Source organism: Pecten maximus, chromosome 17, assembly GCF_902652985.1.
Source record: "Pecten maximus chromosome 17, xPecMax1.1, whole genome shotgun sequence".
Lineage (NCBI taxonomy): Eukaryota > Metazoa > Mollusca > Bivalvia > Pectinida > Pectinidae > Pecten > Pecten maximus.
The window spans coordinates 9,453,887-9,472,214 of NC_047031.1; the positions used below are offsets into that span (position 1 = coordinate 9,453,887).

Here is an 18,328-nt window from a genome sequence, read left to right on the forward strand (position 1 = left end):
CCCTTGCTGATAATTTTAAGAAAGTTAAAATGAATTCCAATAGATATAAAACAAATGATTGTCAAAAATATGAATTCCCTATATAAACTATTGCAAAGTTTAACCTCTTCCAAGGGGCAAATGTGAAACCCCAGGGTCATGAAATTCACAATTTATGTAAAACACCATAAAACCATTCCTTCTATGAAAAGTTTTTGATCCTATTTATATAGAATAAGATTTTGAAATTTCAGTCAATTTGACCCTTTTTAGCCCCGCCCATCAGCCCCTGGGGGTCAGTCAGGGCCAACATCTGTGTACTATCAAACAGTTATCCAACGCTGATAATGTTAACCAGGTTTGAATAAATTCAAATACAATTCCAATAAATAATAGTCAAAAATGTGATTTCTCTATATAAACTATAGTAAAGTTTACCCCCTCCCCAGGGGCAAACGTGAGACCCCAGGGTCATGAAATTCACAGTTATGGTAAAGCACCACAAGACCCTTTCATCTATAAAGAGTGTTTGACTCCACCATATCTGAGAGTAGAGGAGAAGATTTTTGAAGTTTTAGTCAATTTGACCCTTTTTGGCCCCACCCCTCAGGCCCCTGGGGGGTGGGGACCATATAATTCACAATTTTGGTTGACCTTCAGCCATAGTAACTTTCTGCCAAATTTCATTGAATTTTGTTCAGTGGTTTTGGAGAAGAAGTCAAAAATGTAAAAAGTTTACGGACGCACGACGACGACGGATGACGACGAACAAAAGGCGATTAGAATAGGTCACTTGAGACTTCGTCTCAGGTGACCTAAAAACCACAGGCCTACGGTCAGTACCTGGCAACTGCCCCACGTAGGTTTCGAACTCGCAACCCAGAGGTGGAGGGCTAGTGATAAAGTGTCGGGACACCTTAACCACTCGGCCCACCGCAGCTCCTACACTAAAGAACCACTTTTAGATGAATTATGGTTTGGAGATTGTATAATGATATCAATATGAGAAGGATGAAGCCTTCAAGCTGGGTTCATCAAAGCATATCTAACGTGAAAACTGATTTTTATCTGCGATATCACATCTCAGTGGACTAATGTGATGTCAATTTGTCCTCATTAAGTTGTGCACTGACGGGAATAGAATCCCATTCAACACGGCCTGATACATGGTGAATCCGATCTGGTTCTTATACATTCACACTTATTACACAGAAACTGTATCAGCTACATAACAATGTCTTCAGGAAATACCATAAAGAGACAATTTGTTATCTCATAAATTTATTTTTAGTTTAAGAAAACGTGAAGAAGACGTCTATTTATAACTAGAATTATCCTATATTATAAGTGTTATCATATACACAGAGTACAAATTGGGGTTACGGAGAGCGTTCTCTGTCAATTACTGTCACAGAGAATCATTCAACTCACAGAAGTATCCATCCTGTCATTAACTAATTCGCTTCCTCAGATCAGTAACACCCTACGAACCTACAGTGACATCTACGATCACCAAGTTTATTCTACCATAATCATCAAGATTCTCAATTATATTACATCTCCAGTTTCTACTACGGAGAAAAATTAATTAATCACCAGGATAATTTTGAAACGGGATTTAGGGATGTTTTATTTTTCATCCATTTTTTTGCTTCAGTTTTCAGTACTGAAATCCTTAATGCCATTTTTATAGAAAAATATTCCATTCACTTTCTTCAAAACCATGAAATTTGGATAGATGGTTAATAAAGTGTTTATAAGCATTCACTCTAATTTCAATTAGTTTCTATAAACACAAAAAGTATATTTTTTCCCTTATTTTAGTACATTAAAAAAAACAACCTGTGTTTGACTAAAATCTACTGCAGTATAGACAGTTTGCCAGTAACATTTTATCTCTCAAACACAAGAAGAGCAAACATTCTAGGCCAGTCTGTCTACACAGTAAAACGAACAATAGTTGGCACCACATGACAATCTGAAGTCCTGATAGTCTTAGTCACTGAAACGTTTGATCTGAATACCGTGAAATTATTATCATTAAAGGAAGTGTTCATCAACTCCAGAAATATTAACTACTGAATCGTTTGGAGTTATAGCCAGAACCTATTGGACTGTAAATAACTCTGAACCAATTTAGGATAAAGTACATGATTATTATAAACTCCAGTAAACACTTTTATCTCAGACATCTATGTTTAGGGTTCAACCACACAAATATATAAAATATAACATTCACACTTAAGACACCAGAACAACACACATATAACTTCAATAGTTTGACAAGGGACTTTACACCAATAAATGGCAATGCTGCATATTTGCATGTGCGGAGGGTGCAAGTACATGTGTACCTGTGGTGGTAGGTTATCTCGACTTGTCATTCAGGGAACAAAGGTAGTCAGTGTTATTCAGGCAATTTGTAATATTTCATTTATTGATTGACTTTCTTCATTAAGTGTTAACTGTTTTGGAAGAGTTAAGTTTTATTTCATGAAACAAACTGATAATTACTTCATTTAGAAATTTTCATGGTATCAATAATGCAGTAAAATAGCATCCTTACATTACTACTTAGCACCAGACTATAAGAGTTATCTCCCTTGGTTAATAACCTTACATTACTACTCAGCACCAAACTATCATAGTTATCTCCCCTGGTTGATATCCTTACATTACTACTCAGCACCAAACTATCACAGTTATCTCCCCTGGTTGATATCCTTACATTACTACTTAGCACCAGACTATAAGAGTTATCTCCCTTGGTTAATAACCTTACATTACTACTCAGCACCAAACTATCATAGTTATCTCCCTTGGTTGATATCCTTACATTACTACTGAGTACCAAACTATCACAGTTATCTCCCCTGGTTAATATCCTTATATCGCCACTGAGCACCAAACTATCACAGTTATCTCCCCTGGTTAATATCCTTATATCGCCACTGAGCACCAAACTATCATAGTTATCTCCCCTGGTTAATATCTTTCCATTACTACTAAGCACCAGACTATCACAGTTATCTCCCTCGGTTAATATCCTTACATTACTACTGAGCACTGGACTATCATAGTTATCTCCCTTGGTTAATATCCTTACATTACTACTGAGCACCAAACTATCACAGTTATCTCCCCTGGTTAATATCCTTATATCGCCACTGAGCACCAAACTATCACAGTTATCTCCCCTGGTTAATATCCTTATATCGCCACTGAGCACCAAACTATCATAGTTATCTCCCCTGGTTAATATCTTTCCATTACTACTAAGCACCAGACTATCACAGTTATCTCCCTCGGTTAATATCTTTACATTACTAGTGAGCACCAAACTATCATAGTTATCTCCCCTGGTTGATATCCTTACATTACTACTGAGCACTGGACTATCATAGTTATCTCCCTCGGTTAATATCTTTACATTACTACTAAGCACCAGACTATCATAGTTATCTTCCCTGGTTAATATCTTTACATTACTACTGAGCACCAGACTATCACAGTTATTTCCCCTGGTTAATATCTTTACATTACTAGTAAGCACCAAACTATCACAGTTATCTCCCCTTGTTAATGGGTAAACACATGTCAGAGTGATAGTAAACAAAAAACACAACTGAATAAACAGCAATATATCTTATCCACCTAATTAAAAAAGAGTTATCTCCCACTGTCAATTTAATATTAATTGGTATACAGCCTCCAAGTCAGCCAAAAATAAAGCAATTAATATGAGCGGGGTATAATGTACGTGAATCCAAACAATGCATATTGTCTTATGTGAGTAAGCTCCCCTGGCAGTTTCAGGTTAATCAGACCATACAGGTGTTAGTATAGACACACAGACATTACTCACCTGGAGTCGAGGGACTTTAGCAGGGTTGGGACTTTCAAACGAGGGTGAAAGCACACAGGAATTTTTAAATGTCTCTGTCATGTTTGTACAGTAAACATCAACGCTATCTGAAGATACAAAAGGTAGAATAGTCCTGTTAGTATGTAGGTAGAAACTTCACAGCTTACTGTTGATACTGGACATACTTAAGAACATGATCAGTCAAAGGTCAAGGTCACTGTTCTTTAGATGTGAAAGTTGGAGATCACCATACACTACAAAGCTTCATCTCTCTAACGGTCATACTTTTTTTCTGACAGATTTGAGATGAAATTTTTTTATTGAACATACAAGCTTTGAATATCTGCATGATTTGTCAAAGGTCAAGGTCACTTTTATAAAAAAATAAAAACATTAAGACTTTCCAAGACCTTTCAATTCCTAGTGCATGACCTGTCAAAGTTCAACATCTTATTTTATCAAAACAATAACTTTATTTCTATACTTCAAACATGTCTGTCATATATATAGACAGATTCTGATGCAAATATTGAATATTGGCAGATACTAAAAATAGAGTTTCCCTGAAACTTTATTTGTATATTATTTGTACTTTGTAAAGCCATCTTGAGAGCGTTATTCCATTTGCATCAAATATCATATGACAAAAATAATAGTTTTACAAAATTTTTCTCAACCAATCCAGCTAATGAGCAATATTGCTTCTTTAAGGTGGATTGCAGCACAGGTTGTCATGGTTTCTGTTGACACTTCTGGTTTTAAACTTCTGAACTTGTGCCAGTTTTTGTATAGACTTGGCATGCAGGTTTATGAGAAATCTTGGGGGCTAGAGAATCCACCAGTCGAGTGCACCATGTATTAACAAAACCCTCTCCACTTTTCTGTATGCTTTCTGCTTTGTTGTTAAACAAGACAAATAAACATGGCACTGAAGAAAATCAATTCATAAGCTGTAAGATAACACTTTGAGATTTTATCTTGTATAATCAAATCTCCCAGCCGGTCAACACGTGATACCTATATACTATACTGTTTTATTTTTAACTTACAACAATACCCGACACCAATTTAAGTGAGAGTCAGTCTGACAATGTGGACAATAACTGTTGTAAAATCTTTAAACAATTAACTTTACATTACAAAGACACAAAATCTTAAGCTGACACCAACATTAAGAATACCCTTTTCTATCAACTGATAATACAGATGAATTGATAAAATACAGGATTCCAAAACAAGTCAAGATGTTGTGAAGCTATCAGACAGTTAATATAAACACATCTGTATTAGGCAGCTACACACAGCTGTATCAGGAGCTATACAAAGCTGTATCAGGAGCTATACAAAGCTGTATCAGACAGCTACACACAACTGTATCAGACAGCTACACACAGCTGTATCAGACAGCTACACACAGCTGTATCAGACAGCTACACACAGCTGTATCAGACAGCTACTATACACACAGCTGTATTAGGCAGCTACACACAGCTGTATCAGACAGCTACACACAGCTGTATCAGACAGCTACACACGGCTGTATCGGTCAGCTACACACGGCTGTATCGGGCAGCTACACACAGCTGTATCAGACAGCTACACACAGCTGTATCAGGCAGCTACACACAGCTGTATCAGGCAGCTACACACAGCTGTATCAGACAGCTTCACACGGCTGTATCGGACAGCTACACACAGCTGTATTAGGCAGCTACACACAGCTGTATCAGACAGCTACACACAGCTGTATCAGGCAGCTACACACGGCTGTATCAGACAGCTTCACACGGCTGTATCGGACAGCTACACACGGCTGTATCGGGCAGCTACACACGGCTGTATCAGACAGCTACACACAGCTGTATCAGGCAGCTACACACGGCTGTATCAGACAGCTACACACAGCTGTATCAGACAGCTACACACGGCTGTATCAGACAGCTACACACGGCTGTATCGGGCAGCTACACACAGCTGTATCAGACAGCTGCTATACACACAGCTGTATTAGGCAGCTACACACAGCTGTATCAGACAGCTACACACAGCTGTATCAGACAGCTACACACAGCTGTATCAGACAGCTACACACGACTGTATTGGGCAGCTACACACGGCTGTATCGGGCAGCTACACACAGCTGTATCGGGCAGATACAAACAGCAGGAATACAATAGCAGATGAATTGATAAAATACAGGATTCCAAAACAAGTCAAGATGTTGTGAAGCTATCAGGCAGTTAATATAAACACATCTGTATTAGCTGTATCAGACAGCTACACACAGCTGTATCAGGCAGCTACACACAGCTGTATCAGACAGCTTCACACGGCTGTATCGGACAGCTACACACAGCTGTATCAGACAGCTACACACAGCTGTATCAGGCAGCTACACACAGCTGTATCAGACAGCTTCACACGGCTGTATCGGACAGCTACACACGGCTGTATCGGGCAGCTACACACGGCTGTATCAGACAGCTACACACAGCTGTATCAGACAGCTACACACAGCTGTATCAGACAGCTACACACAGCTGTATCAGACAGCTACACACGGCTGTATCGGGCAGCTACACACGGCTGTATCGGGCAGCTACACACGGCTGTATCGGGCAGCTACACACAGCTGTATCGGGCAGTTACATACAGCTGTATCGGGCAGTTACACACAGCTGTATCAGGCAGCTACACACGGCTGTATCGGGCAGCTACACACAGCTGTATCGGGCAGATACAAACAGCAGGAATACAATAGCAAGGAGATCTCAATTGAGGAATACTTAATTGTGAAGTACACAATCGTGAAGTACACAATCGTGAAGTACACAATCAAGGAATACACAATCGTGAAGTACACAATTGTGAAGTACACAATCGAGGAGTACACAATCGAGGAATACACAATCGAGAAGTACACAATCGAGGGGTACAAAATCGATGAGCACACAATCGTTAGCGCTATATATAATATGGAGATATGTATCCCATTGGAGTCATACCACCGTAAACGCAATGAAAACATGTATCATTCAATCCCCAAGCTAAATTACAAGAAGAGATCCTAGAGGGATCTTGGCGCAAACCTTTGAATGATCTTTAATGGTTCTGTATGTTAGACTGATCTTTTCTCTTCCTTTCCCTTCTTTCTTCTTAATAACCTGATACAAGAACAAGTAGAACCTATATATGAAGTTTGATAAACACCCCTCCAGTTCTTTTCAAGAAATAGTGATAACAAACTTCAATTCTCAAAATCCAAGATGGCAGCCCGGGCTGGCGGCTAGTTTGTTTCTCTGATCAAAAATCAAAACTGAATTGTTACAACTTGGGACCAAATGGAACCAACACATGAAGTTTGGGGAATATCCTTGCAATAATTTTCAAGAAATAGCGATAACACGGATTGTTAACAGATGGACAAACAGACAGACGCACCATAGACCATGGACCACGGACACAGGGCGACTATGGTGGGCTAAAATATAATTTAAACTTACCTTCAATTGTTTTCCTTCCAACTTTAGATACAAGACATCAAAATAAGTCACCTGCTATACCATATACTCTACCCTGTTATGATATAACCTACAGGTACTGGTTGACGGTATCTAGAGAAAGTGTTAATCAGAAATCAATATACGTACCAATTTCCAGCTGTCGTACTGATGACAGAAAACAACGAAAATCCAAATGACCTTAAAATGTTACAGCTGACTAAAAACACTGAGAAAATTATTTCTACGCATCACTTTTACATAAAACAGGTAAAATCCATGATTGTGAGCCCATTGGCAAGCTCAAAGTATTTACTAGTAATATACATTCAAACTTCTACTACATTTAACATTACACAACTAAAATTCACTCCATCACCAGTCACAGTCAAATAAACAACTAGAAAACACTCAGGAAGCATCCAGGCTAATGATTCCACTCCACTGACAATAGTTGTTCATGGGTGAGTGATTTCACATGACAACATTTTATAGCGTGATATGTGACAATAGGACTTTGGCTAGGAATATTTTACACAGGTAAACCTACACGATTAGCTAATCTTACTATAATCATGAAAAAAAAATAAAAATTTAAAAATGTTCGGCACAATTCTTTTTCTAAATAATACAGGTGTATTAGGTTTCAGTAAACAACTAAGCTTGTTACCTATACCTCATTGTGAATGTTCTTTAAATAGATCATGCCATATTAGGTAAAGTTTGATGATAACTATGTAGAAATGTAAGACATCATAATCATATATCCTTATCATTCAAATCACTTTCCTAAAGCTTATTGGGACAGATTCCGGAGCTCAGACAGAGGATATGTAAGTCAACAACACACTTAAATTATTCTTGTTAGGGGTGACTTTGTCGTGTTCTCTGTAGGACGATTAATACAGAAATGTCCATAATATAACAAACAAACTTAATGCAGGTAAACAAACAGACCAAGTCAATAAACAAACCAGATTAACAATGAGTAATTATACTGTTTCTGATGGTAAATAAACAATTCAATAAAACAACTACATGTATAATAACATTGTTTGTTATTGTGTTGTTTCTGATTGTGTTGTTTCTGATTGTGTTGTTTCTTTTTGTGTTGTTTCTGATTGCGTTGTTTCTTTTTGTGTTGTTTCTGATTGTGTTGTTTCTGATTGCGTTGTTTCTGATTGTGTTGTTTCTGATTGCATTGTTTCTGATTGCATTGTTTCTGATTGTGTTGTTTCTGATTGTGTTGTTTCTTATTGTGTTGTTTCTGATTGTGTTGTTTCTGATTGTATTGTTTGCTTATTGCGTTGTTTCTGATTGTGTTGTTTCTGATTGTATTGTTTCTGATTGTGTTGTTTCTGATTGTGTTGTTTATTATTGTGTTGTTTCTGATTGTGTTGTTTCTGATTGCGTTGTTTGCTTATTGCGTTGTTTCTGATTGTGTTGTTTCTGATTGTGTTGTTTATTATTGTGTTGTTTCTGATTGTGTTGTTTCTGATTGCGTTGTTTGCTTATTGCGTTGTTTCTGATTGTGTTGTTTCTGATTGTGTTGTTTATTATTGTGTTGTTTCTGATTGTATTGTTTCTGATTGCGTAGTTTCTGATTGTGTTGTTTCTGATTGCGCTGCTTCTGATTGCGTTGTTTGTTATTGTGTTGTTTTTTATTCTGTTGTTTCTGATTGTGTTGTTTCTGATTGTGTTGTTTCTGATTGTGTTGTTTCTGATTGCGTTGTTTCTGATTGTGTTGTTCTGATTGTGTTGTTTCTGATTGTGTTGTTTGTTATTCTGTTGTTTATTTTTGTGTTGTTTCTGATTGCGTTGTTTCTGATTGCGTTGTTTCTGATTGTGTTGTTTCTGATTGCGTTGTTTCTGATTGCGTTGTTTCTGATTGTATTGTTTCTGATTGTGTTGTTTCTGATTGTGTTGTTTCTGATTGCGTTGTTTCTGATTGTGTTGTTTCTGATTGTGTTGTTTGTTATTCTGTTGTTTATTTTTGTGTTGTTTCTGATTGTGTTGTTTCTGATTGCGTTGTTTCTGATTGTGTTGTTTCTTTTAGTGTTGTTTCTTTTAGTGTTGTTTCTGATTGTGTTGTTTTCTGATTATGTTGTTTCTGATTGTGTTGTTTCTGATTGTGTTGTTTCTGATTGTGTTGTTTCTTTGAAGATGATTTGGTTACGTGCCCTATGGTGCTCATTGAAATTAGATTTTTTTTGTAACCATTTGTATTTTATGTTTTGTAATGAAAAACACAATGAAGCTCGTCCAGTACATCCTGAATTAGTATATTTCTCCTGTGACATCACAGCTATAGTGTCTGATGTCACTAAAGAAATAACTATATGACTATGGACGTAAATGTGATAATAAATAAGGTTTTTTCAGAAATTTAATTGTTTTGTAACCCTGTATTTGATGGGCAGATTGTGCAGTACATTTTAAATAAGAGTTGGGGTATAAACTGGTCCAGGTGACAATATGAGAGAGTATAATCATATCACAGGATACTTTGTCAGTGGACATATCAGCTGTCATCAACCTAATGAAACAGAGATGGGCGTATACACATGAAGTATCTGTTTGAGGGTTGGTTGTAATACAACTGGTACAGTGAATGAAGACTGGTATCATCTTTCAGGGATACACCCTATACAAAGTAGAAAATATACCCAAACTGATAGAATAACTTCAATATCTACCCGAGTGTAGGTCTGTCGACTTATTACTCCTATATCTACCCGAGTGTAGGTCTGTCGACTTATTACTCCTATATCTACCCGAGTGTAGCTGTGTTGACTTATTACTCCTATATCTACCCGAGTGTAGGTCTGTCGACTTATTACTCCTATATCTACCTGAGTGTAGGTCTGTCGACTTATTACTCCTATATCTACCCGAGTGTAGGTCTGTCGACTTATTACTCCTATATCTACCCGAGTGTAGGTCTGTCGACTTATTACTCCTATATCTACCCGAGTGTAGCTGTGTTGACTTATTACTCCTATATCTACCCGAGTGTAGGTCTGTTGACTTATTACTCCTATATCTACCCGAGTGTAGGTCTGTCGACTTATTACTCCTATATCTACCCGAGTGTAGGTCTGTCGACTTATTACTCCTATATCTACCCGAGTGTAGCTGTGTTGACTTATTACTCCTATATCTACCCGAGTGTAGGTCTGTCGACTTATTACTCCTATATCTACCCGAGTGTAGCTGTGTTGACTTATTACTCCTATATCTACCTGAGTGTAGGTCTGTCGACTTATTACTCCTATATCTACCCGAGTGTAGGTCTGTCGACTTATTACTCCTATATCTACCCGAGTGTAGGTCTGTCGACTTATTACTCCTATATCTACCCGAGTGTAGCTGTGTTGACTTATTACTCCTATATCTACCCGAGTGTAGGTCTGTCGACTTATTACTCCTATATCTACACGAGTGTAGGTCTGTCGACTTATTACTCCTATATCTACCCGAGTGTAGCTGTGTTGACTTATTACTCCTATATCTACCCGAGTGTAGGTCTGTCGACTTATTACTCCTATATCTACCCGAGTGTAGGTCTGTCGACTTATTACTCCTATATCTACCCGAGTGTAGCTGTGTTGACTTATTACTCCTATATCTACCCGAGTGTAGGTCTGTCGACTTATTACTCCTATATCTACCCGAGTGTAGCTGTGTTGACTTATTACTCCTATATCTACCCCAGTGTAGGTCTGTCGACTTATTACTCCTATATTTACCCGAGTGTAGGTCTGTTGACTTATTACTCCTATATCTACCCGAGTGTAGCTGTGTCGACTTATTACTCCTATATCTACCCGAGTGTAGGTCTGTCGACTTATTACTCCTATATCTACCCTAGTGTAGCTGTGTCGACTTATTACTCCTATATCTACCCGAGTGTAGCTGTGTTGACTTATTACTCCTATATCTACCCGAGTGTAGGTCTGTCGACTTATTACTCCTATATCTACCCGAGTGTAGGTCTGTCGACTTATTACTCCTATATCTACCCGAGTGTAGCTGTGTTGACTTATTACTCCTATATCTACCCGAGTGTAGGTCTGTCGACTTATTACTCCTATATCTACCCGAGTGTAGCTGTGTTGACTTATTACTCCTATATCTACCCCAGTGTAGGTCTGTCGACTTATTACTCCTATATTTACCCGAGTGTAGGTCTGTTGACTTATTACTCCTATATCTACCCGAGTGTAGGTCTGTCGACTTATTACTCCTATATCTACCCGAGTGTAGCTGTGTTGACTTATTACTCCTATATCTACCCGAGTGTAGCTGTGTTGGCTTATTACTCCTATATCTACCCGAGTGTAGGTCTGTTGACTTATTACTCCTATATCTACCCGAGTGTAGCTGTGTTGGCTTATTACTCCTATATCTACCCGAGTGTAGCTGTGTTGGCTTATTACTTCTATATCTACCCGAGTGTAGCTGTGTTGGCTTATTACTCCTATATCTACCCGAGTGTAGGTCTGTCGACTTATTACTCCTATATCTACCCGAGTGTAGGTCTGTCGACTTATTACTCCTATATTCACCCGAGTGTAGGCCTGTCGACTTATTACTCCTATATCTACCCCAGTGTAGGTCTGTCGACTTATTACTCCTATATCTACCCGAGTGTAGCTGTGTTGACTTATTACTCCTATATCTACCCGCGTGTAGGTCTGTCGACTTATTACTCCTATATCTACCCGAGTGTAGGTCTGTCGACTTATTACTCCTATATCTACCCGAGTGTAGCTGTGTTGACTTATTACTCCTATATCTACCCGAGTGTAGGTCTGTCGACTTATTACTCCTATATCTACCCGAGTGTACGTCTGTTGACTTATTACTCCTATATCTACCCGCATGTAGCTGTGTCGACTTATTACTCCTATATCTACCCGAGTGTAGGTCTGTCGACTTATTACTCCTATATCTACCCGAGTGTAGCTGTGTTGACTTATCACTCCTATATCTACCCGAGTGTAGCTGTGTTGACTTATTACTCCTATATCTACCCGAGTGTAGGTCTGTCGACTTATTACTCCTATATCTACCCGAGTGTAGGTCTGTCGACTTATTACTCCTATATCTACCCGAGTGTAGGTCTGTTGACTTATTACTCCTATATCTACCCGAGTGTAGCTGTGTTGACTTATTACTCCTATATCTACCCGAGTGTAGGTCTGTCGACTTATTACTCCTATATCTACCCGAGTGTAGGTCTGTCGACTTATTACTCCTATATCTACCCGAGTGTAGGTCTGTCGACTTATTACTCCTATATCTACCCGAGTGTAGCTGTGTTGACTTATTACTCCTATATCTACCCGAGTGTAGGTCTGTCGACTTATTACTCCTATATCTACCCGAGTGTAGGTCTGTCGACTTATTACTCCTATATCTACCCGAGTGTAGGTCTGTCGACTTATTACTCCTATATCTACCCGAGTGTAGCTGTGTTGACTTATTACTCCTATATCTACCCGAGTGTAGCTGTGTTGACTTATTACTCCTATATCTACACGAGTGTAGGTCTGTCGACTTATTACTCCTATATCTACCCGAGTGTAGCTGTGTCAACTTATTACTCCTATATCTACCCGAGTGTAGGTCTGTCGACTTATTACTCCTATATCTACCCGAGTGTAGGTCTGTCGACTTATTACTCCTATATCTACCCGACTGTAGCTATGTTGACTTATTACTCCTATATCTACCCGAGTGTAGATCTGTTGACTTATTACTCCTATATCTACCTGAGTGTAGATCTGTCGACTTATTACTCCTATATCTACCCGAGTGTAGCTGTGTTGACTTATTACTCCTATATCTACCCGAGTGTAGGTCTGTCGACTTATTACTCCTATATCTACCCGAGTGTAGGTCTGTCGACTTATTACTCCTATATCTACCCGAGTGTAGCTGTGTTGACTTATTACTCCTATATCTACCCGAGTGTAGGTCTGTCGACTTATTACTCCTATATCTACCCGAGTGTAGGTCTGTTGACTTATTACTCCTATATCTACCCGAGTGTAGCTGTGTTGACTTATTACTCCTATATCTACCCGAGTGTAGCTGTGTTGACTTATTACTTCTATATCTACCCGAGTGTAGCTGTGTCGACTTATTACTCCTATATCTACCCGAGTGTAGGTCTGTTCACTTATTACTCCTATATATATCTGAGTGTAGGTCTGTCGACTTATTACTCCTATATCTACCCGAGTGTAGCTGTGTTGACTTATTACTCCTATATCTACCCGAGTGTAGGTCTGTTGAGTTATTACTCCTATATCTACCCGAGTGTAGGTCTGTCGACTTATTACTCCTATATCTACCTGAGTGTAGCTGTGTTGACTTATTACTCCTATATCTACCCGAGTGTAGCTGTGTTGACTTATTACTCCTATATCTACCCGAGTGTAGGTCTGTCGACTTATTACTCCTATATCTACCCGAGTGTAGCTGTGTTGACTTATTACTCCTATATCTACCCGAGTGTAGATCTGTCGACTTATTACTCCTATATCTACCTGAGTGTAGCTGTGTTGACTTATTACTCCTATATCTACCCGAGTGTAGATCTGTCGACTTATTACTCCTATATCTACCCGAGTGTAGCTGTGTTGACTTATTACTCCTATATCTACCCGAGTGTAGGTCTGTCGACTTATTACTCCTATATCTACCCGAATGTAGCTGTGTTGACTTATTACTCCTATATCTACCCGAGTGTAGGTCTGTCGACTTATTACTCCTATATCTACCCGAGTGTAGCTGTGTTGACTTATTACTCCTATATCTACCCCAGTGTAGCTGTGTCGACTTATTACTCCTATATCTACCCGAGTGTAGGTCTGTTCACTTATTACTCCTATATATATCTGAGTGTAGGTCTGTCGACTTATTACTCCTATATCTACCCGAGTGTAGCTGTGTTGACTTATTACTCCTATATCTACCCGAGTGTAGGTTTGTCGACTTATTACTCCTATATCTACCCGAGTGTAGGTCTGTTGACTTATTACTCCTATATCTACCGGAGTGTAGGTCTGTCGACTTATTACTCCTATATCTACCCGAGTGTAGCTGTGTTGACTTATTACTCCTATATCTACCCGAGTGTAGGTCTGTCGACTTATTACTCCTATATCTACCCGAGTGTAGCTGTGTTGACTTATTACTCCTATATCTACCGGAGTGTAGGTCTGTCAACTTATTACTCCTATATCTACCCGAGTGTAGCTGTGTTGACTTATTACTCCTATATCTACCCGAGTGTAGGTCTGTTGACTTATTACTCCTATATCTACCCGAGTGTAGCTGTGTTGACTTATTACTCCTATATCTACCCGAGTGTAGCTGTGTTGACTTATTACTCCTATATCTACCCGAGTGTAGGTCTGTCGACTTATTACTCCTATATCTACCCGAGTGTTGGTCTGTCGACTTATTACTCCTATATCTACCCGAGTGTAGCTGTGTTGACTTATTACTCCTATATCTACCCGAGTGTAGGTCTGTCGACTTATTACTCCTATATCTACCCGAGTGTTGGTCTGTCGACTTATTACTCCTATATCTACCCGAGTGTAGCTGTGTTGACTTATTACTCCTATATCTACCCGAGTGTAGGTCTGTCGACTTATTACTCCTATATCTACCCGAGTGTAGCTGTGTTGACTTATTACTCCTATATCTACCCGAGTGTAGGTCTGTCGACTTATTACTCCTATATCTACCCGAGTGTAGCTGTGTTGACTTATTACTCCTATATCTACCCGAGTGTAGGTCTGTTGACTTATTACTCCTATATCTACCCGAGTGTAGGTCTGTCGACTTATTACTCCTATATCTACCCAAGTGTAGCTGTGTTGACTTATTCCTCCTATATCTACCCGAGTGTAGCTGTGTTGACTTATTACTCCTATATCTACCTGAGTGTAGGTCTGTCGACTTATTACTCCTATATCTACCCGAGTGTAGGTCTGTTGACTTATTACTCCTATATCTACCCGAGTGTAGGTCTGTCGACTTATTACTCCTATATCTACCCGAGTGTAGGTCTGTCAACTTATTACTCCTATATCTACCCGAGTGTAGGTCTGTCGACTTTAATATTACTCCTATATCTACCCGAGTGTAGCTGTGTTGACTTATTACTCCTATATCTACCCGAGTGTAGCTGTGTTGACTTATTACTCCTATATCTACCCGAGTGTAGCTGTGTTGACTTATTACTCCTATATCTACCCGAGTGTAGGTCTGTCAACTTATTACTCCTATATCTACCCGAGTGTAGGTCTGTCGACTTTAATATTACTCCTATATCTACCCGAGTGTAGCTGTGTCGACTTATTACTCCTATATCTACCCGAGTGTAGGTCTGTTGACTTATTACTCCTATATCTACCCGAGTGTAGCTGTGTTGACTTATTACTCCTATATCTACCGGAGTGTAGGTCTGTCGACTTATTACTCCTATATCTACCCGAGTGTAGCTGTGTTGACTTATTACTCCTATATCTACCCGAGTGTAGGTCTGTCGACTTATTACTCCTATATCTACCCGAGTGTAGGTCTGTCGACTTATTACTCCTATATCTACCTGAGTGTAGGTCTGTCGACTTATTACTCCTATATCTACCCCAGTGTAGGTCTGTCGACTTATTACTCTTATATCTACCCCAGTGTAGGTCTGTTGACTTATTACTCCTATATCTACCCGAGTGTAGGTCTGTTGACTTATTACTCCTATATCTACCCGAGTGTAGGTCTGTCGACCTATTACTCCTTAATCTACCCGAGTGTAGGTCTGTTGACTTATTACTCCTATATCTACCCGAGTGTAGGTCTGTCGACTTATTACTCCTATATCTACCCGAGTGTAGGTCTGTCGACTTATTACTCCTATATCTACCCGACTGTAGCTATGTCGACTTATTACTCCTATATCTACCCGAGTGTAGCTGTGTTGACTTATTACTCCTATATCTACCCGAGTGTAGGTCTGTCGACTTATTACTCCTATATCTACCCGAGTGTAGCTGTGTTGACTTATTACTCCTATATCTACCCGAGTGTAGCTGTGTTGACTTATTACTCCTATATCTACCCGAGTGTAGCTGTGTTGACTTATTACTCCTATATCTACCCGAGTGTAGCTGTGTTGACTTATTACTCCTATATCTACCCGAGTGTAGGTCTGTCGACTTATTACTCCTATATCTACCCGAGTGTAGCTGTGTTGACTTATTACTCCTATATCTACCCGAGTGTAGCTGTGTTGACTTATTACTCCTATATCTACCCGAGTGTAGGTCTGTCGACTTAATTATTACTCCTATATCTACCCGAGTGTAGGTCTGTCGACTTATTACTCCTATATCTACCCGAGTGTAGGTCTGTCGACTTATTACTCCTATATCTACCCGAGTGTAGGTCTGTCGACTTATTACTCCTATATCTACCCGAGTGTAGCTGTGTCGACTTATTACTCCTATATCTACCCCAGTGTAGCTGTGTTGACTTATTACTCCTATATCTACCCGAGTGTAGGTCTGTTGACTTATTACTCCTATATCTACCCGAGTGTAGCCGTGTCGACTTATTACTCCTATATCTACCCGAGTGTAGGTCTGTCGACTTATTACTCCTATATCTACCCGAGTGTAGCTGTGTTGACTTATTACTCCTATATCTACCCGAGTGTAGGTCTGTCGACTTATTACTCCTATATCTACCCGAGTGTAGGTCTGTCGACTTATTACTCCTATATCTACCCGAGTGTAGCTGTGTTGACTTATTACTCCTATATCTACCCGAGTGTAGGTCTGTTGACTTATTACTCCTATATCTACCCGAGTGTAGGTCTGTCGACTTATTACTCCTATATCTACCCGAGTGTAGGTCTGTTGACTTATTACTCCTATTTCTACCCGAGTGTAGGTCTGTCAACTTATTACTCCTATATCTACCCGAGTGTAGCTGTGTTGACTTATTACTCCTATATCTACCCGAGTGTAGGTCTGTCGACTTTAATATTACTCCTATATCTACCCGAGTGTAGCTGTGTTGACTTATTACTCCTATATCTACCCGAGTGTAGGTCTTTCGACTTATTACTCCTATATCTACCCGAGTGTAGGTCTGTCAACTTATTACTCCTATATCTACCCGAGTGTAGCTGTGTTGACTTATTACTCCTATATCTACCCGAGTGTAGGTCTGTCGACTTTAATATTACTCCTATATCTACCCGAGTGTAGCTGTGTTGACTTATTACTCCTATATCTACCCGAGTGTAGGTCTTTCGACTTATTACTCCTATATCTACCCGAGTGTAGCTGTGTCGACTTATTACTCCTATATCTACCCGAGTGTAGCTGTGTCGACTTATTACTCCTATATCTACCCGAGTGTAGGTCTGTCGACTTATTACTCCTATATCTACCCGAGTGTAGCTGTGTTGACTTATTACTCCTATATCTACCCGAGTGTAGGTCTGTCGACTAATTACTCCTATATCTACCCAAGTGTAGCTGTGTTGACTTATTACTCCTATATCTACCCGAGTGTAGCTGTGTTGGCTTATTACTCCTATATCTACCCCTACCCGAGTGTAGGTCTGTCGACTTATTACTCCTATATCTACCCCAGTGTAGGTCTGTCGACTTATTACTCCTATATCTACCCGAGTGTAGCTGTGTTGACTTATTACTCCTATATCTACCCGAGTGTAGGTCTGTCGACTTATTACTCCTATATCTACCCGAGTGTAGCTGTTGACTTATTACTCCTATATCTACCCCAGTGTAGGTCTGTCGACTTAATTATTACTCCTATATCTACCCGAGTGTAGCTGTGTTGGCTTATCACTTCTATATCTACCCGAGTGTAGCTGTGTTGACTTATTACTCCTATATCTACCCGAGTGTAGGTCTGTTGACTTATTACTCCT

The 18,328-nt window shown here is 39.4% G+C and overlaps 1 protein-coding gene across 3 annotated transcripts in view; it reads right to left on the bottom strand.

The window, feature by feature from the left end:
- The window catches only part of LOC117315760 (hydroxysteroid 11-beta-dehydrogenase 1-like protein), a 93,290-nt gene that overhangs the window by 12,618 nt on the left and 62,344 nt on the right, over positions 1-18,328 (bottom strand). For all 3 annotated transcript variants that reach the window (XM_033870116.1, XM_033870115.1, XM_033870113.1), the window contains one exon: positions 3,845-3,951. In XM_033870116.1, coding sequence (XP_033726007.1) covers positions 3,845-3,925 — 81 coding nt within the window. In that variant the 5' untranslated portion in view covers positions 3,926-3,951. The remainder of the gene's footprint in view (positions 1-3,844; positions 3,952-18,328) is intronic.